Genomic DNA, 20,835 nt, shown 5'->3' with positions numbered 1-20,835 from the left:
GGTAATTACCCGCCCCGAGCGGATAGGAGCGGGGTGGGTACCCGCGGATTTGGGTAGTGTTGCCACCCCTATGAACTTTCCACTTCATTTGACCCAAACTTATTGAAAGCGTAGAAAATGTTTTCTTCATATCCAATATAGAATCCAATTTTAATTTGTAGAGACACCTACTCTACCACTAAATTTTAATATGATCATAGTTTAATAACTCAAACTCTTTGTAATACCTACAAACTCATTTTTTAATGAAAAAATTAAAATACTCATATATATATATCACACGGCGGCCCCAAAAAAGATTTTCTTATAGGGTTTTGTGTTTTATTATTAATAAAGCTTCAAATAGTAATATTAATCCCTTTAATTAGTTGCAAACAGTTGTTTAGATAATCTTAATTTGATACTTGTGTTCTCCATTATGCAAAAAACAGATACAACTTTCTTATTAATTAGCATCAAATTAAAACTACTAAATACAAATGACAACACAAACATAGGTGGATGAAGCTAATAAGGAATCAGATTCCTTTTATTTAAAGACATCATTAAAGTCGTCATCATGATAGACTCATTAGATAGAGATACTATTTGGAATTCCTCTGAAAGTCAACCCTTCCTCACTAGAAGGATAAAGCAAAGTGTAAGGCATCTTAGCTGGTCCAGAACGATTTTTCAATGATCCATCATTGTTCTTCTGCATCAATCTTTGTTCAGTCTCTGCAAGTTTCTTTCCAAATCTCTTAAAGGCATCTAATGCCTCAGTATCACAAGTCCAAAAGTCACCATCATCCCTTTGTCCAAGGTAGGACTCATCAGAAGCATGCCTTGACAAAATTTCAATAACGGTAAGATCAATTAGTGTCTCTTTCTTCCCTGTGATTGTTTTCAAGAACTCCTTCTCATGATTCTTAGCCAATTCATCATACTCAGGAGACCCTTTCTCAGGCATGAATCTTCTGCTAAGTGTTGGACGGTTAAGAATGTAACCTCCATAAGGGTATTGGCCAAAATTAATAGCTGCATGAAGTGCTGAAGCAATCCATATGAGAGTGGTTGAAGCTTCAATCAACTCGTTTCGAGTTTCCATCTTTGGCCACCATGTCTCATTCTTCTTGTCACCATGACCTACTTCTACAAGCTCTTTCCACCATTCTTGGAGTTCATTGTCTTGTTTTAGTGCATCATCTGAGTTGTAGTAAAAGAACACATACTCTTTAACCCATGATTTAATAGCATCCCATATTTCTAATCCATCAGAAGCATAAGGGTAATCCTCAATCACAAGGTGGACACCATGGGGAGAAGATGAATCCTTAACTGCCACTCCTCTGAATCAAAAACAACAAATTAACAACCATTAGTATAAGATACTAACTGTCATATCAGTATTTAACATAACAAATTAACGGTAGAGACTAAAATATATAGACCATCATTAATTACCTCTTGATGAGATCATTAGGTAATGCTTGATCTAGAAAAACCCAATCCTTATAGAGTACAGCAGACATTTCCAAAGCATATCTACCCCACAAGAATGTTTGTTCTATAATACCATCTGCATTAATCAAGGCTTTCCGAGCAAGTGAATTTATATTCATGGTGTCACGGTAGTGTGGGGAAAGTAGTTTATTAATTGGGTGAACCACACTCAGATGCCTATTTGTTGCTATCACAAATGGTTCAACAACTGCATGAGTGTTTAACCTGCATATATGTCATTCATAAATTAATATGAATGTGAATAATTCACTTGGATATGCATTAACTAGTTAAGTTTATTACATACCAATGACTAACAAGTTGGTGATAGCATGAGTCATTTACAACAACATATGCCTTGGCCAGTACCCAAATATAACCTTCAACTCCTTCATGTGCTGGTAGATAGACATCACTCACAGGACCATGCTCTTCTCCTTGAGGATGTGGCTTGCTTAACTCAATGGCCAGTGGCTTTAAAGTTCCATCATCTTTCAAGAAGAAAATAGTCCTTGTAGCATAGGCCTTTGTCTTGCTTGAATTTATTCTTCTCAAATATGGAATCAGATAGTCATGGTGATCGAGAATGAACAATTTCTTCTTCTCAATAGCCTGAATTTCACCCAAATTAAATTCATTAATTAATTGTCAGTTGTTCATCACTACCACATATTAAAAGAAAAAAAAAAAACAAATAGATTTCCATGATATATATTATTACCTGTTTTACAGTAAGCCCTCCTAAGTTAGGCTCTAAATGTTCTTTTTTCATTGTACTAGTATGATCACCATAGACTTTACTATCTAGCTTGCTACCTGGTGGAAACTCCTGCATACATGAAAATTAACCAAATCCAAGCTATAATTGAATGCAATTCCCTAAAAACTTATTACCACAAATTAATCGAATTACCTCAAGACTCTTAATGACATTAGGATTTACACCAGCAAGTGTTTCTCTAGAAAATTCTTCATCAGTCATCCATGCAGATTTATTCACTGTATATGTATCACATAATTTCAGTTTATTTAAAATTATATTCACATTATTCGCCACATTAATATTGTTCAATGTATAAGATAATTGTAGCATATATAAAAATATAAATATATACCTTGCATGACTTTGGGTGGTGGATATTTAAGGAATTGTTCACCATCTGTTCGTAGAATTTCCTTGAGTACTGGCAAAGGGGAAAATTTGCTGAGAAAGTTTGTAGGTAGTGTAATTCCACCCGTATAGAGTTTATCCACTTCAGCAAAATTATCAAACTCGAGTTAAGATATTTACATCAAATGCATCTGTGAGAACAGGCATCACATCTTGGGCTACAGATTTTAGTCCATAAGTTAGAAAATCTGATGACTTCAAGTGACCAAATGCTTCGTCCCTTGGTAGGTAAACAAAATCGCTCCGTTTCTCACTCTTAGGATCTGTTTAATTAAGTTGAAAGCAAAATTAATTAGCACTAATAACACAAATTAAACATGTTATATATTTAGGTGAAATAATTGACCTTTGTTAGTAGGTGGCCTTCCTGTTCTTCCTCTACGAGGGTAAGGTAAAGTAGATCCTCCAAGAACAGGGCGAGCATATTTTTCATTGCTATCTGGATTCCCCAAATCATTGTAAACATCATAATCATAGATCCTATCATATTCTTTGCGCTCTCCTTTTCCATCTCCTCTTAAATTCTCCAATTCATCTTCCCTGTACTTTACAAGTGGTGCTGGCGTGTCACCTGGAAGATATGTCTGCGTGGATGCATATTGTTTCATTAATTACTTTTTTTTTGGTGACATTTCATTAATTACTTTAATTATTTGTTAACTAATAACTAGTTTAATTTAATTACCTTGTTGGAAAAGAAAATACGATCGGTTTTGTAGTTTTTAGCATTATAAATCCAGGAGTTGCAAACAAAGTAGATTTTGAGATTTGGATGGTTTGGAATGTCTTCAAGAGTCAAAGTGAGGAGGAAGAACTCGGTTTGCATGAAATTCTTGATGTAAAATGCTCCTGGAATTCCCATCTCACCATCATCCCATTCGAAATGAATGGTGAAGGCAGATTGCCCTGCTCCCAATGTTGGCAACGAAGATATTATACCTTCCAAAAACGTACTCTTTCCAACTTTGCCCTTCCAATTCTCTACAATAATAAAACAAACATGAAGTGCTAGGTAAATAATGACTATCTTGAACAATATAAATAATCACCAATCAAATAAAAACATACCACACCATATTTCTAAATTATTCACCTAAATTTTAATATTAAAATAACTATCTATATGCCTAGTAAAATAAATATTCGATATATCTATTATTTAGATTATTTAGTATTTTTATTGTCTACCTATATTTGAAAAAATAATTAGAATAACCATAGTCATCAAACTATTTTTTTCTAAAATTCCATCTAACAAAAAAAAGTTATATTTCTTATACTTTTCTTCACGCAATAATTTATGATTATATTTTTAATATATCTTTTTACATAATAATATTTTTTAAATTTGTATAGAGTTTAGTAAAAATTCACGTATAATTCACTTTATATATTTGATAAATGAAAGTCGTTGAATAAATTAATAGACTACTAAATTAACATTTAATAATAAAATTAATTGTACCTACCTGAGTTTTCAATACAAAATTTATATAACCTCTAACTTTTCTTTTGATCTGTTTTAAAATAAAAGAGGTATGACCTCTAAACCTTTGAGTAAAATAAAATACTTTTATGAATAACTTATGCTAAATCTAAAAGGAATAGACTATGTTAAATGAATATAAAATTAATTATCAATATAAAATATATATTAAAATATAAATATATATTAAAAATAAATTAAAAATTTATTTACAGTTAATTTTAGCAAATATACGAATAATATTTAAAAAATAAATAAAAGGGAGCAACATAACCATCTGGTTTGGTGGCACTAATGAGGTGGAGGGAGACAGAGCGGCCCAAGAAGGCAGTGAGATTATCGATGGTTGAGCCGACGAGGCCGACGCCTTGACCGATGAGTCCCTGAGCGCTGGTAAGGGAGTTGACGTCAAGGACGTTCTTGCGCATCAGCACCACCGTGCCCTTAATCTTGTGTCCCCTGTTCACCAGACTTGTCACCCCCGAAAACATCTTCACACAACTAATTAAGTAGCTTGTATTGCCAATAAGCAAGGAAATGTGGTACGGTATTTATAAGCTGCGTGTTTATGTTTTGAACGTAATACTCCATTATTATTATTATGTGCAAGGTGTCATGAAGCCACTGCAAGTAACATGCAGAGACTTTTAATTATTTGCAGGCATGTGAGACAATGTAGTGTGATGATTACACGTCTTAAGCATTCAACACTCGTCAACCAACCTCACAAACCACTACTGCATGCCAATGCCCACGTACCTATCTCACCACATCCAATGCATGCAGTTGTATCGGAACTAGTACTTATGCTCTTCCAATTTGTCACACAAAAATGAATGCCACCCATATTGTGATGATGCAATGCACAGAAAACTTTGGTTAATAATAAAAATGCCTTCATTATTTTTTTTTTCCAACATGCTGATTTCGATATTCAAATCCATACGCATAGTATTGAGTATTGACTCACAATATAATGTTAGGGTTAGAAGTTGGAATCATTTCTATTAATAATGATAGGAATAATATAGAACAAATTTTCTAAAATTAATAAATTGACAAAAATTTAAAATAAAAAATAATTAATATTGAATTTACAACTTCTATTATATGATATAATAGAAGTTAGAGGACTAATAAAATTTATTATTTTTTATTAATAATTAGTTAATAATAGTAAAAATATGAGTTAAAAATATGTTTAGAATATTATACTAGAATTAGATTAACTAAAAATACTGATTAAAAACAACAAATACTCTTAAATATTTGGTACAGATCCAAATGATATATGTCACATATTTTCAACAAATTGAATATTGGGGCAATAAATTTGGGCTGGGTCATAGAAGTGTAATTGAGGTGGAAAAAATAACAGAAAAAAAGGAAATTTTGAAAACAGATTTTTTTATAAATTTTGTTTTTCTTTTTGTCCATAGAAATTTTTTATTATTCCACTATTATCCCTTCTTATTTTCCTATAGCGTTGTTCTCAAAGAGGTACTTTCTTCCTCAGGATTCGGTGGTCTCAGAACCTTTGGACCACTTAATTAATGGTCCATTAAAAAACATGATTTTAGAGTCTTTTTAACAATTGCTACATAGTCCTTGAACTAATTTTAATTGCAAATTAACCTCATATATTTTATTTAATTATAAAAACTGTTTTTTATTTTATAAATTATTATTTTATCAATTATCTATTATATTTATTAACAATCAAATACAAAAACAACAACCAATTATATCCTCCATTGATCCTAATAAAGCTTTTGGCCATTCCAATCGATTAAAATATTAAATTCCATGGCTTATAAATCGTGTTTCCTTGAAATTCAATCGATTGAATTGTAACTCAATCGATTGAATTATAGTGTATCACAAAACAATCGATTGAAAGTTGTAAGGTAGAATGGTTTTCGCTTAAACCAATCGATTGTTTATACTTTCCAATCGAATAAATGCCCAACAACAATCAATTATTTTTGTTACTCAATCGATTGAATTCACGAAAACAACATGGATATGCTTAATACAATCGATTGGAAAGTGATGACATTGAAGTTTTAGCCAAATTCAATGGATTGGTAATGTAATCTAATCGATTGGAAGGTGATGAAGTTGAATTTTTTGCCAACTTCAATCGATTGGTAATGCTACCCAATCGATTGAAATGTGTCATGCGCCTATTTCAATCTTGTTATCTTTTTAGAAATTATTTTATTATTCATCTATCTTATCTTTAAAATTCTATCTTCAATTTTTGCTATTTTATTTTGATGTAGATAAACTAATCTTATCTTTTTCTTAATATTAATGTAAATTTTAAAAAATTGAATAAATTTATATTTATTTTGATTACATTCAAAAATGAATCAAGAAATATACTTAACTTCTTTTATAATAAGTAAGTTTTTTAATAATTTAATTTATTAAAAAAATCTCATCTTTTTATTTATCCTACAAAATAAAAATTCATATTAATAATTTTGAATAAGACAATTAAAATAAAATATAAAAATAAAGCTTGAATAAAAAAAATACAAAGTTTTCAATCTAAAAATATAAAATAGTTAAAAAATAAAAAAATTATTTAAATATAATTTTTCAAGACACTCAATAACTTAAATGAATAAATATTATTTTTAAAATGAATCATGATATATTGATATAACACTTATTGTGTGTAAATTTTTTTAAAAATTAATAAACCTCTCTCGTTAATAACAATATTGGAACTTAAATTTGAACGCTAATTGATATTATATATTGTGTAGGTACTTAAAATATATTAGAAAAGTACGTTAATAATTTGAAGAGAAAAATTATTAGTGTAAATTTATTTTTTTTAAAAATTAATCCTTATTGAACTATTCTACTTTTATTCCTTCAAAACATATCTTAATAAAAATATTTGTAACAATAATTTACATCCAATAAAAATATCTTAATGAGCAGTTACATCATTCTGTCATGGGTTAATGCAAAATTTACAGAACGTGAGTACGTAATTGAGTATGTTGTTTTAGATTATAAACATAGGGGTAAAATAGGAAAAAAATAATCGACACCAACCTCTGTATTCCTAATATAAATTGTTATAGATAAGTATAGTTTCTTAAAATTTTGGGTGTCCAGGCCACTACTCGCCCCCTCTAGGTCCGTCCCTGATTACTAGCTAATTAATTAATAAAAAAATAATAATATCTATTTACTTTTTAGTATTTCTCAATTTTTGTGAATTAATAAAAGATAAAAAAATATTTTTTCCTTACACAATCAATTTCACAAATAAAGTATCGAAACAAATAATTACAAAATTAGAGATTCTATTCACTGACCTCGATTTTGTAATCAAAACGATTGTTTATTTTTTGAACACTATAATGAAAAACTTGATTGGACCTTTGCTGATTACTGCAACGGTGATTAACGATGAAGAAATAATGAATATTACGGATAAAAAATAAAAAAATTGGATATTGAGTAGATGGATGTTTCAAAGAAAAACAATTAAATTTTTTATAATCAAAGAAAATGATACACAATTTCAATGGTGGGATTGAATAATTAGTGATGGATTATTCACCAATTTATAATGTTAATATTAAGGAAAGGATAAGATTAGTTTATCTACATCAAAACAAAACAGCAAAAATTGAAGATAGAATTTTAAAGATAAGATAGATGAATAATAAGATAATTTCTAAAAAGATAACAAGATTGAAATAGGCACAGGACACATTTCAATCGATTGGGTAGCATTACCAATCGACTGAAGTTGGCAAAAAATTCAACTTCATCACCTTCCAATCGATTGGATTACATTACCAATCGATTGAATTTGGCTAAAACTTCAATGTCATCACTTTCTAATCGATTGTATTTGGCAAATCCATGTTGTTTTCGTGAATGCAATCGATTGAGTAACAAAAACAATCGATTGTTTTTGGGCATTCATTCGATTGGAAAGTATAAACAATCGATTGGTTTAAGCGAAAATCATTCTACCTTACAACTTTCAATCGATTGTTTTGTGATACACTGTAATTCAATCGATTCAGTTACAATTCAATCGATTGTTTTGATAAACTAATCGATTGAATTTCAAGGAAACACGATTTAGAAGCCATGGACGAACGTCACGAGATCAAATTTAATATTTTAATCGATTGGAATGGCCAAAATCTTTATTAGGATCAATGGAGGATATAATTAGTTATTGTTTTTGTATTTGATTGTTAATAAATATAATAGATAATTGATAAAATAATAATTTATAAAATAAAAAACAGTTTTTATAATTAAATAAAATATATAGGATTAATTTGTAATTAAAATTAGTTCAAGGACTATGTAGCAATCGTTAAAAACACTCTAAAAACATGTTTTCTAATGGGACCATTAAGTGGTCCAAAGATTCTGAAACCACCGAATCCTGAGCCTTCTTTCTCTATCTCTTTCTTTTTCAGATACTATCTCCCTTTTGTAGAATTTTTTATTAGCGTGAATAATTCTTTCCTTATTATGTTTTTACATCAATACCATTTTAATCTTATATTATATTATTTTATTTGTAATAAAAATAATTAGTCTTAAAACTTTTGAAAGATAAATATTATCAAAAGTAAAATTGATCTTTTAAAATACTAAAAATAATTTATAAGTTGTAATTGATTTTTATATAATTTAAAAAAAATCAGTTTTTTTAAAAGAAAAATCAGTTTTTAGATTAAAAAAATTGGTTTTCTAAATAAAAATAGATTTTTATGTGCAAAAACTAATTTTTTTATGTAAAAACGGATTCTTTTTTAAAATTGATTTTTTATTTAAAATTAATTTGGCTTATTAACCTAAACAAAATTTTTAATTAATAAAACTCAGATTTATTTTTTTGTTATGTAATTGGGGCAGAAAAAATAACAAAAAAAAAAGAATTTCAAAAAATGAAAAGTGCTAATAGACGGTTACAATTTCGGTTAGTTATTGTTGAGTATAGCGCATGTCTCTTGAGATTCAATCTCTCAGTCCTCAGACTCATTGTGTGTATATATAGCACTCAAACACACACATCCCCTTCCTTCATCATTTTTTCTTTTAGTAGCTTCCACTTCAATCTTCTGTTATATGTATGATAATATTTTTCGGGCCTGCTACACATACAAGCAAAAAGGCCCTACAAGTTTTACAAGTTCCCAACCCACACATCATTCACACACGCACTCATCTCACTTTGAATGGAGCGTAAATTACACGCGTCCCACTCAAACGGTTTTTCTTCGCAAATAGCGCTTCTTAATGGCGCACTCTTCCACTTCTCCAACCCGTTCAAAGAAAACACAAACCGTCCATTTTCGAGCAACATTCCAAACTACAGAGATAGCACTTGTAGCGAAGATCAGAACTCTCCATCAACACAACGTAGAACTCTCGATCAAGAATCTCAAGAAAAAACGAAGTTATAATACTCAAGGTACGTTATGTTACTATTTCACTCATATTCTATATTTTTCAGATTTCGAAAACGAAGAACTAGGTTTTACTGTTCTTCTATATTCTTCTAGGTTTTACTGTTCTTGTTCTAAGTCTCATTTTACAGTTTTTAATATTCTACTTGTTCCACGTTTTACTGTTATTATTGGTTCTAGGTTATAGTGTTCTTCTTAGTTGTTCTAGGTATTACTGTAGTTGTTTTTCTAGTTCTTCTGGTAATTGATTGTTTGAAATATAATGCGTAATTTGCTGGGTGTATATGGAGTAACTTGTTGGGTGTATATCACATACTTTGTTGGGTGTATATTTCTAAACTGATATACTGTAATATATTCAACAGTTGCACTGTTCTAATATTTGATTGTCCATGGGTGTATATTACTTGACCTTGTAATGTTGCTTGTCCTTGTATATTAATGCTTGTTTGAGTGATATCTGATTGATATCTATGGGTGTATCTGACTCATATATATGGGTGTATCTTATTTATATCCTTGGGTGTATCTTTCTGATATCTATGGGTGTATTTTTCTGAACTAATATACTGTAATATATATTCAACAGTTGCACTGTTCTAATATTTGATTGTCCATGGGTGTATATTACTTGACCTTGTAATGTTGCTTGCCCTTGTATATTAATGCATGTTTGAGTGATATCTGACTGATATCTATGTGTGTATCTGACTCATATCTATGGGTGTATCTTATTTATATCCTTGGGTGTATCCTGCTGATATATATGAGTGTATTTTTTATTTCAGAAAAAATGGCAGCCAGAAACCAAGTTGGAAGAAATGTAAGTGTGCTTAGATGAAATAAATGTCAGCTAGGTAAATGTGTTTAAAAAGTAAATAATTCTGTATTACATTTCTCAATTAACATGGTTGATTAAACAGAATATTCTTTTTAACTGTAGGACGAGGTGGACCACTTTAGAGTGGAATATGCTTCCAGGATTCTATTCCATGACATGAATCTAGACAAAGCTGAAGCCATTAGGAAAAGTAATGCAATAAGACTGTCCAAGCCATCCTCGTTTTTATTGAGTCCATATTGTCAGATAGATTCTGAGGATATTGACACTGTTTAATGTAAATGTTATATAGTCCTGTAACAAATTGAACACATGCTGTAAAAATTTTCCAATTATAGTTCTGTTTATTGTAAAATTTCTTTCAATAATTAAAATCTCTCTGCTGTATTCAAAATGTATGAATTACAGGTACTATAATATGAAGGAAAAAATCAAACTAAATATACATCCATAACTTGCCATTTTTTGCACCCAAAGAACGTTGAATATACACCAAAAAATCTATTCCCCTGATGCTTTATCCCTAAAACCCTAAACACGAAACACTTAAAACCTAAACCCTAACCCGTACCCTGTAAACCATAAAACCCTAAACCCTAATACCCAAAACCCTTAAACCATTGTAAAAAAAATAAACAGTATTTTATAACATAGAGATCCTTTGCGTGCTTCTCATCCCTGTCCAGAAGTGGTGATCCAGATAGATTGGAACCCATATATGACGGTCTTCATAGAGATCTGCAGAATACACCCAAACACAGACTATAAATACACCCGAAAAAATATGCAATTTACACCTCTGCTGCAGATTTTAAAAAGACATTACCTGAAAGCCACTTGTTGTCCACAAGACCAAAATTCAGCAAAAATTCATTCCAATTCCTATCAAATGAGTCTTTACTATGAGAGTTCCAAACAACTTCGCTTATTTCTTGTTCAAATTCTGCATGTCCCTTGTACCCGTTTAATTTGCTTGGAATCTTCTTCATGATGTGCCAAATACACCAACGGTGAATTGTTGTTGGCATACAGGCCTCTAAAGCCCTTTTCATTGATGCACATTGATCGGCGAAAAACCCTTTCGGAGCATTTCCTCCCATGCAACGAAGCCAACATTGAAATAACCATTTGAATGATTCAATTTCTTTGTTTTTCATCAAAGAGCATCCGAGAAGTGTTGACTGACCGTGGTGAGTCACCCCGACAAAAGAACCACAAACCAAATTATACCTGAAACAAATTACCATAGTGCAGAATGGAAAATCATTACGTACACCAAACAAATACTTTGTATACACCCAAAAAACACCCAATATACACCTCTGTGGCAGATTCATAAAACACATTAATTTAGAATCATAAAAAGGGACAATTTATTACCTGTTTGTATTGTATGTGGTATCAAATGAAATAACATCTCCGAAATACTAGTTCCTGTAAAATTTTCTAGCATCTTCAAGGGTGGTAAAGATCATTCCAACCTTCGGAATAAACTGGTCATCAACAACAGAGAGAGGCTGCATAATACACCATGTCAAAAACTATAAATACACCAAATCATTGGTAATATAATACACCCGAACGGCACCAACTCAACCAAAATGACAATAAAAGCCATAAGCTGTAAATACACAGGCTGCATAATACACCATGAAGAAAACTAAAAACACACCCAATCATGTCTCATATAATACACCCGAACGACAACAACTCAGCTAAAATAACAAAAAAAGCCATAAATGTAAATACACCCACACTACCGAAATAAATACACCCAAAGAAAGCTCTGATCTACACCCGAGCATCTGCTATAAATTCCAGATAATCAATCAAATACATTACATTCAATCCACAGATTTATGTTGACGCGTTAGTCTCACAGTCAATGTTCACGAATTATTCAGCTACACAATGCTATACAAATTACTGTAACAAAATTCAGAGTAAACGTATGTAAATCAAACCTCAGGAACTTCGTTAGATTCAAATTCATAATCCACTTCCCCCTGATTCAGCTGAGAATCTGAGGTTGAATCATCTATTATCTTCAAAACGAATCCAAACTTTGATTTCAGTAAACAAAAATCGATAGAAAACGAAGCTAGAGTTAGAAAGAGAGAAGAACAAGAAGAAGAAGAACGAGAAGAAAAACGAAGAATAAAACAAATCTAGAAATAAGGAGAGAAGAACGAGAAGAAGAAGAACGAGAAGAAGAAGAACGATAAAGAGAACGAAGAAGGAAACAAATCTTTTAAATTTGGTAGTTACATATACGCGGGATCTTTATATAGCGCGTGTATTGGACGTAGGACATGCAGCGCGTTTTGTGGGTTTATTGCTTAATGAACTTGTAAAGCATACAAGCCCTAATGGCTTGTATGTAGAGCTTTTCTGAATATTTTTCTTTATCATTATATTTTATGCTACGTTTTACTTGATGTTGTTTATTGTATGTGCTTATAGCTAGTTCTACTCATAGATGCTGAAAATTCAAGAATCGTGCTACGTACTATTCAAATTAGAGTTCTATTCATGATTCCATCTGCTATAATGCAACAATTAAACATGATGAGTTTCCTTTTGTTTTGATTCCTGTATTTGAATAAACTTTATCTCGAAGCAAAGGGAAGACACAGAAATGTTATTACTTAGTTCTTATTTATTTTTTTAATTATATAATCTTTGCTGGTATTGTTCCATTAATTAATTTGGTTAGTGTTACTTGTTTTCACGTAATTTTTTCTGTAGAAGTATTATTATCATGCTTGACATGCATGTAATGGAAATTTCTTGCCGCATTAACAATATGTATAGTATATACCGTATACTTTATTTCTTTAGCTTGCGTAACTTTAGAAGCTTGTTTTTTTTATTATTCCATGTGGATTTCACTACTCTGATCTTTTGCACTCCCTAGCTAGGTATATTAAATTATTTTTCTACCTCAACTCATGACAAATAAGTCTTATAGCTCATAAATTCAGCCAAACAAAATTTATAAATTCAGTTTTAATTTTAGTCTCTATCATCTTATCTTATCTTTATGTTATCATCTTATCTGATCTTTGCTTTTCTCTTTTGTAGACAATACTCTATATATATTTAGTTTTATTCTTATAATTCAATTAATCAAAAAATACATACCAAAGTATTCTTTATCTTTGCGTACTCTTTTTGTACTCTTTGAATTTTGTTAAGGTACAACATTGTTGTAACTTGCAACACAAAGATGGATCCAAATAAAAAACCAGAGGAAGCAGCAACAATTTCAGAAATGGATAAGGGCAAGATGGTAGTTCTCACAGAGTTGCGGAATAAAAGTTAGTTTCCTGGATAATTAACTAACTACTCATTAATAAAAAACAAAGTTTAATTTCCATAACCATAGCACTTTTCGAATGGTAATTAACCATTAATTGTTCTTGTTCTCTTCATCATGTGGCAGCTATGCGTGAGGCAATCAAACTTAACCGGCCTCCTTCGTAGGATGATTAGGAGGACGATGATAAAGATAAAGATAAAGATAAATAAATTTGTTTATACTAATAAAACTTACATATCTGATGAATTTTCTACAATTTTAATACAGTACTTGGTCTAAGCAATTTTTTACGGAATATCGCTCAAAAGCCTAAAGGAAAATAACGTGTCACTGAATTACAGTTTACAATTTTTATCTGTATCTGCTAGCTATGATGATCATGAGATGAACACGATATATAGTAGTTAATGAATAAATAGTTCCATATGCATATTGGATTTCAATATTTCGAGTGTAAATGAAACTTGATGGATGGATGCTTGATGGATGGAATAATGTTGTAACTGTACTCTTTTATAATTTTAGTTGATGAAGTCTTTAGCATGTCATTTGTTATTCTGTCTGCTGGGCATCATTTAGGCTGCGTTTGTTTGTAGAGACAGGACAGAACATGACACAATAGGACGAAGACACTGAAAATTATCTTTTTGTGTATTGTGTTTGGATACGATGGACAAGACACTAATGTAATGTCTAGTATTATGTTTGGATACACATGGACAAGACTAAAATATTATATGAAATGACTAAAATAGTTTTGTGATTCCAAATTTTCTACATCAATACAAATTAATTTAATAAAAATTGAGAGTACGTAGGAGTAGGAGTACAGACGGAACTTGAAAAAAATATTTGAAGAGGCAAAAAATTTTAATAAAAAAATATATTAGTATTTATATTAAAATAAAATTTATAAATATAATTATTTTATTTTAAAATTTATTATTAATATATAGGAATACATATAGTTAAGATTAATATAGTCAAATTAATTTTAAATAAAAATTAATTTAAAAAAATCCATTTTTACATAAAAAAATAATTAGTTTTTGCATATAAAAATATATTTTTATTTAAAAAAAAAACTAATTTTTTTATCTAAAAACTGATTTTCTTTATAAAAAACTGATTTTTTCTTTAAATTATATAAAATCAATTATAATTTATAAATTATTTTTTAGCATTTTAAAAGATCAATTTTACTTTTGATAATATTTATCTTTCAAAAGTTTCAAGAGTAATTATTTTTATTACAAATAAAATAATATAATAGTTTTAAGATTAATTATTTTTGTTATTATTTTTATTACAAATCAAATAATATAATATAAGGTTAAAATGGTATTAAAGTAAAACGATAAAAAGAAAAGAATTATCTACCCCCAATAAAAAATTCTACAGAAAGGAGAGAGTATCTGAAAAAGAAAGAGATAGAGAAATAACAGGAAGAAAAAAGTATCTCTGAACAACACAATAGAAAAAATAAGAAGGGATAATAGTGGAAAAAAAGGAAAACAAAATTTATAAAATTGTCCGTGTCCACTCTTCCAAATCCCGTGTCTATCATTGTCCTTCGTGAAAGAGTGGACACAAAAATATAAAAAATTGTCTCGTAGACAACATGTCCACTGTCCATGTCTCTCCTTCCAAACACTTTTTAAACAAGTGTTGTCCATGTCTCCGTGTTCTGCCTCTGAAAACAAACGCTACCTTGCATATATATTTTTATTATGGAAAAGTATAGGGAACCAATGCTCTAAGCGTAGTTTAGGAAGTATTAGAGATATAACCATTAGTGTTACATTGTCCTGTCAGGTTACGCTTTTGGGATGAGTGGGTTCATGACATGGTATTAGAGTTCTAGATCCAAAAGGTTAAGGGTTCGATCCAATTTTATGACATGAGATGTTTATTATTCCTGGTATTCGGATGGTTATTCTGGATAATGTGAGTGATGTTCATTTTATTCATGAAGCAAATATTTAGCCCATTGTACACATTGTACACTTAGGCCATTGACTCCCTAGCACTACCCTTTTATTATAATTGACTACATATAGAAGAAGTTTGGGTAGTTAAAATACATACCCGAAAAGTTGAACAAAGTTTAAGGACTTAATTAGTAAAAATTAAACATGAATGACCAATGGTGCAAATATTCAAATTTGAGGGAAAAATATTGGATCCTTCATGGACTGAAGTAAAAAATAATGTTGTGATTGTACTCAAGAATTAAACTTTTTAGTAATTTATAATATTTATTAATTTTTTTAAATTAAATAAATAATAAAATATAAAATAATATTAAATTAAATAAATAAAAAATATCTAATTTTTTATATGTAAACTTAAAGATAGAGAAAATGTTATTTATTGAACTTATTGAGTACTTTAAGTCATAATAAAATATTTAAACCAATTGAATTATTTTTTATCTTTTAAAAAAGTACTACTAATTTTTTTATAAAAAGTTTGGGGGCCATGACCAATAAAAAACTATTGTGTAATAAAAATAAGAGATGAAAATTAAATTTAGGTGTTTTAAGGCGTAATAAATATTTGAATCAACTGAATTATTTTTTATTTTTTTAAAAAAATACTACTAATTTTTTTTATGAAAAATTTGATAATCTCCATTATCTCAACTAAACTCTACCCATAAAAAAAAAATTAATAGTGTTGTTACCACGAGACGTAGTACCTCGTGTTTGGTGTTTTTTTTTCTTCTTGACACTAAAAAAATTATATATCATTTCCTTTATTTATATTTTATAGCTAGTTGCGCGATCTACTCTTTTAGAAGCATGTATGTTTTCATAATTAGTCATTATTATTTGTTAGTTGTACTTTTCCTTCTTCGTTCAAGACAACATAGGTTTAGTTTATTAATCAATTTATTTTTATCCCTTCTTATGTTGATTATTATAAAATTACATCGGAAAAGCTCTGCATACAAGTCATTAGGGCTTGTATGCTTTACAAGTTCATTAAACAAATACGCGCTGCTCCACGTACGTTGATTACACGCGCTATATAACATCCCGCGTATATCTAACTACCAAATTTAAAATATTTGTTTCCTTTTTCGTTTTCGATTTTTTGAGATTTGGTTGTTCTTCTTCTCGCGCGTCTTCCCTCCTTCTTCTCCATCGTTCTTTTCCTGTCCTTTTCTCACTGGTATGTTCTTCGTTTATGTTACCTTTTTCTCTCTCTGCAACTCGACTTTCGTTTTCTATTTTGATTTGTTGTTTTCTGAAATCAAAGTTTGAACTCGTTTTGAAGATAATGGATCATTCAACCTCTGATTGTCAGTTGAATCCAGGCGAAGTGGATTATGAATTTGAATTTAACGAATTTCCTGAGGTTTGATTTACATAGGATTAGTATGATTTTTCTTTCAGTAATTTGTATAGCATTGTGTAGTTTAAAAATTGCTGAACATTGACGGTGAAAGTAACACGTTAACATGAATCTGTCGATTCAATGTATTATTTGTGATTAATTACCTGGAATTTATAGCAGACGCTCGGGTGTAGATCAATTCTTCTTTGGGAAGGTTGCAGGTTTTTCTACAAGAGTTCGGAGCACAAATAAGAAGAAAAACGAAATTAAGAATCAATTAATAACATGTAGCAGAGAAGGAAAATGAAAATCTAAAATATCTCCAACTGAGAAGACAAATCCCACAACTGGTTTAAATTGTCCTGCAAGAATTTATATACACACATTAAAGGATGTTGGTGCTTGGATCATTTCGAAGCTCGTGCTGCATCATTCACACCCTTGCTGTCCAACTCGAGCAGAGATGCTCAAACAGCACATGGAACTAAGCATGTCCGTTCGTCGTACAATAGAGAATAATGAGGAGGTTGGTATCAGACCAAGCAAAACTTTCCAATCATTCGTTGTGGCAGCTGGGGGTCACCGCGAGTTAAATTTTATCAAAAAAGATGTGAGGAATTACATCACGAGAGAAGTGCAGAATATTTCGGAACAAGACGATGCAAAAGGATTCGGGAAATACTTATTAAGAATGAAAAAGAAGAATCAGAATTTCTTTTTCGAGCTCGAAATTGAGGACAATCAGTCGATTAAGCTTGGTTTTTGGGCCGACACAAGGAGCATAGCTGCCTTTGAGAGTATTTCGGAGATGTTATTTCATTCGACACCACCTACAATACAAACAGGTAATATGCTGTTCATGTGTATGATGCCAAATTAATTTTGTTCTATGAATCTGCTGTAGAGGTATATATTGGATGTTTTTTGGGTGTATAAAATCATTATTTGGGTTTACGTAATGATTTCATTCTGCAATCTTGTAATTTGTTTCAGGTATAATTTGGTCTGTGGTTCTTTTGTCGGGGTGAATCACCACGGTCAGTCAACACTTCTCGGATGCTCTTTGATGAAGAACGAAGAAATTGAATCATTCAAATGGTTATTTCAATGCTGGCTTCGTTGCATGGGAGGAAACGCTCCGAAAGGGTTTCTCACCGATCAGTGCGCATCAATGAAAAGGGCTTTAGAGGCCTGTATGCCAACAACAGTTCACCGCTGGTGTATTTGGCACATCATGAAGAAGATTCCAAGCAAATTAAACGGGTACAAGGGACATGCCGATATCGAACAAGAAATGAGCCATGTTGTTTGGAACTCTCATAGCAAAGACTCATTTGATAGGAATTGGAATGATTTTCTGCTTAATTTTGGTCTTGCGGACAACAAGTGGCTTTCAGGTAATGTGTTTTTAAAATCTGCAACAGAGGTGTAATTTGTACGATCTCTCGGGTGTATTTTACAGTCTGTGTTTGGGTGTATTATGCAAATCTGTACGAAGACCGTCACATATGGGTTCCTATCTATCTGGACCACCACTTCTGGGCAGGGATGAGAAGCACACAAAGGAGCGAGAGCATGCATTCATTTTGTAACAAGTACATCACCCGGAACAGTTCGCTTATTCAGTTCGTCAAACAATACGATAATTGCCTCGGAAGCAGGGAGCAAGCAGAGAGAGAATCAGATGCTGCAGATTTTCATACGGTCATACCGTGTGCAACCAAATCCTCCATTGAAGCTCAGTTTCAAGATGCATACACTCACGCAAAGTTTAGGGAAGTCCAAGCACAATTCAGAGGAAAGGCGAATTGCATCACCAGATTAAAGAATTCTGCTCTAGGCTATTCAATATACGAAGTCGGAGAACAAGTTTCCAGCTCAATATTCAACAAGTTCGCGGTTACCTACGACTCAGTTGCAGCCGAGGTAAAATGCCAATGCTTATTATTCGAGTCGAGAGAGATACTGTGCCGTCACGCACTAAGCGTGTTAAGCTTCGAACAAGTAAGCCAAGTGTCCCCTAGATATATACTGGAACGATGGAGCAAGAAGATAAAGAGGCGACACACACACATCAAGAGCAGCCACGACGAGCCACTAATGGAGCCAAGAAGCAAGAGGTTCGACCAATTGGTTTTTCGTTCGCAAAATATTTGCGAATTTGCCTCCGAATCGGAGGAGCTAACTGCAATTCTGCACCGTGCGTACGATAACGTCATGGCCGAGATGGAATCATTAAAAGCCAAAAGAAAGGGGAGATCTTCTTTATCCCACGAAGACGCCAACTTGGAATCCGTTAACGAGCTTCAAAGCCCGCCAAGGATTCGAACAAGAGGACGTCCAAAAAACAGGCTAGGTTCAAAGCTGGACAAACAGATTGCAAATGCCACAAAGAAGAAGAAGACGAAAGTTTTAAGCGAGGTACAAGGAAATGTTCTTTAAATTTGTGGCGATTGAGTTTATTTTTCTTGTTAATAGTTTACCTAATGTGTGAGTGTTATATTCAGATAAACGTGTTTGATGCTGCATCAGCGGCGCATTCAAATTCCAACCAATATCAATGGCACGTTATGAATTATCAGCTCAGGGTACCAGCAGCAGGGGATAACTCGTTGGGTGTATAGTTTTATAGTATATGGGTGTAAAAGCACTGTTTCTTTTGGGTGTATTTTTGTTAATTCACAATTTACATATAGACACATATATAGATACATATAGAACAAAAGCTGTAAAAATTCGCAGGTTATGGGTGTATATTTCATTTGATGTTTTTCTTCATATTTTAGTACATGTAATTCATACATTTTGAATACAGCGCAGACAGTTGAGTGTATATTTTATGCAATCTTGGGTGTATTATTAGACTTGCGTTGGGTGTAACAGTTATATAGATACATATAGAACAAAGCTGTAAAAATTCACAGGTTATGGGCGTATTTTTCATTTGATGTTTTTCTTCATATTTTAGTACATGTAATTCATACATTTTGAATACAGCACAGACAGTTGGGTGTATATTTTATTCAATCTCGGGTGTATTATTAGACTTGCGTTGGGTGTAACAGTTTATAATTTACGTTTATATATGCCTTGATTTTTTGCTTCATATTTTACCACCTGTAATACAGTTTTTGAATACATCACAGGCAGTTTACCAGCACAGATAGTTTAACTATCGGAAAAAATATACATGGAATAGAAGTGTTGATAAATGGCAAATATTTACATCACTTGTTCAATTTACAAACTACCCAGCAGTTGGATTACCCAGTTTCTATATCAGCAGAATTAATCTGACAAAACGGACTCAATAATACAGAGGATGGCTTCGACAGCCTTATAGCACTACTCTCTCTAATTGCCCGATCTCTCTGTTTATTCATCTCACTGAATAGTATCCGGGAAGCATACTCCACTCTATAGTGGGCCACCTCCTCCTACAATTAAAAAGTATGTTATGTTTAAACAGAAATATTAATTCAGTAAAGTAATACAGAGTTATATAGTTCTAAAGACAGTTACCTGTGGCCAATTATCCCATTCATACTTCCCCTTTTTAATGTTTTCCGGCTCAATTAACTCAAGCCACTTCATTACGTAGATAGCGCAGTCATAGCTGAAAACGAAGAAAATAAATTACAAATCTCATTTAGGAAAATTTAATGTTCAGAGTCACAAATTTATACCTTGTTTTTTGGCCTGATATTTTAACATATGATGCTT

At 31.4% G+C, this 20,835-nt stretch overlaps 3 protein-coding genes across 3 annotated transcripts; 2 read left to right on the top strand and 1 right to left on the bottom strand.

The window, feature by feature from the left end:
- Positions 1-378: 378 nt before the first annotated feature.
- On the bottom strand, positions 379-4,657 carry LOC107461394 (linoleate 9S-lipoxygenase-like). The gene is given in 10 exon segments (XM_016079869.3): positions 379-1,328; positions 1,444-1,707; positions 1,790-2,094; positions 2,204-2,311; positions 2,396-2,481; positions 2,598-2,772; positions 2,774-2,916; positions 3,000-3,237; positions 3,339-3,634; positions 4,414-4,657. Coding segments are annotated over 10 exon segments (2,589 nt in total). The 5' UTR covers positions 4,631-4,657; the 3' UTR covers positions 379-571.
- Positions 4,658-9,282: 4,625 nt separating this feature from the next.
- Positions 9,283-10,752, top strand: LOC127741084 (uncharacterized). Its single transcript, XM_052252576.1, has 3 exons — positions 9,283-9,612; positions 10,396-10,430; positions 10,551-10,752. Exons 1-3 carry the CDS (start codon positions 9,438-9,440, stop codon positions 10,722-10,724), a joined length of 384 nt encoding a protein of 127 aa, XP_052108536.1. The 5' UTR covers positions 9,283-9,437; the 3' UTR covers positions 10,725-10,752.
- A 2,925-nt stretch (positions 10,753-13,677) lies between these two features.
- On the top strand, positions 13,678-19,736 carry LOC107461337 (protein FAR1-RELATED SEQUENCE 5-like). Its single transcript, XM_016079822.1, has 4 exons — positions 13,678-13,768; positions 17,625-17,957; positions 18,971-19,038; positions 19,620-19,736. The coding sequence occupies exons 1-4, from the start codon at positions 13,678-13,680 to the stop codon at positions 19,734-19,736; spliced, it is 609 nt and encodes a 202-aa protein (XP_015935308.1).
- Positions 19,737-20,835: the final 1,099 nt, after the last annotated feature.

The sequence above is a fragment of the Arachis duranensis genome, chromosome 8 (genome assembly GCF_000817695.3).
Source record: "Arachis duranensis cultivar V14167 chromosome 8, aradu.V14167.gnm2.J7QH, whole genome shotgun sequence".
Classification (NCBI taxonomy): domain Eukaryota; kingdom Viridiplantae; phylum Streptophyta; class Magnoliopsida; order Fabales; family Fabaceae; genus Arachis; species Arachis duranensis.
This window is presented reverse-complemented; position numbering and strand designations above follow the sequence as displayed.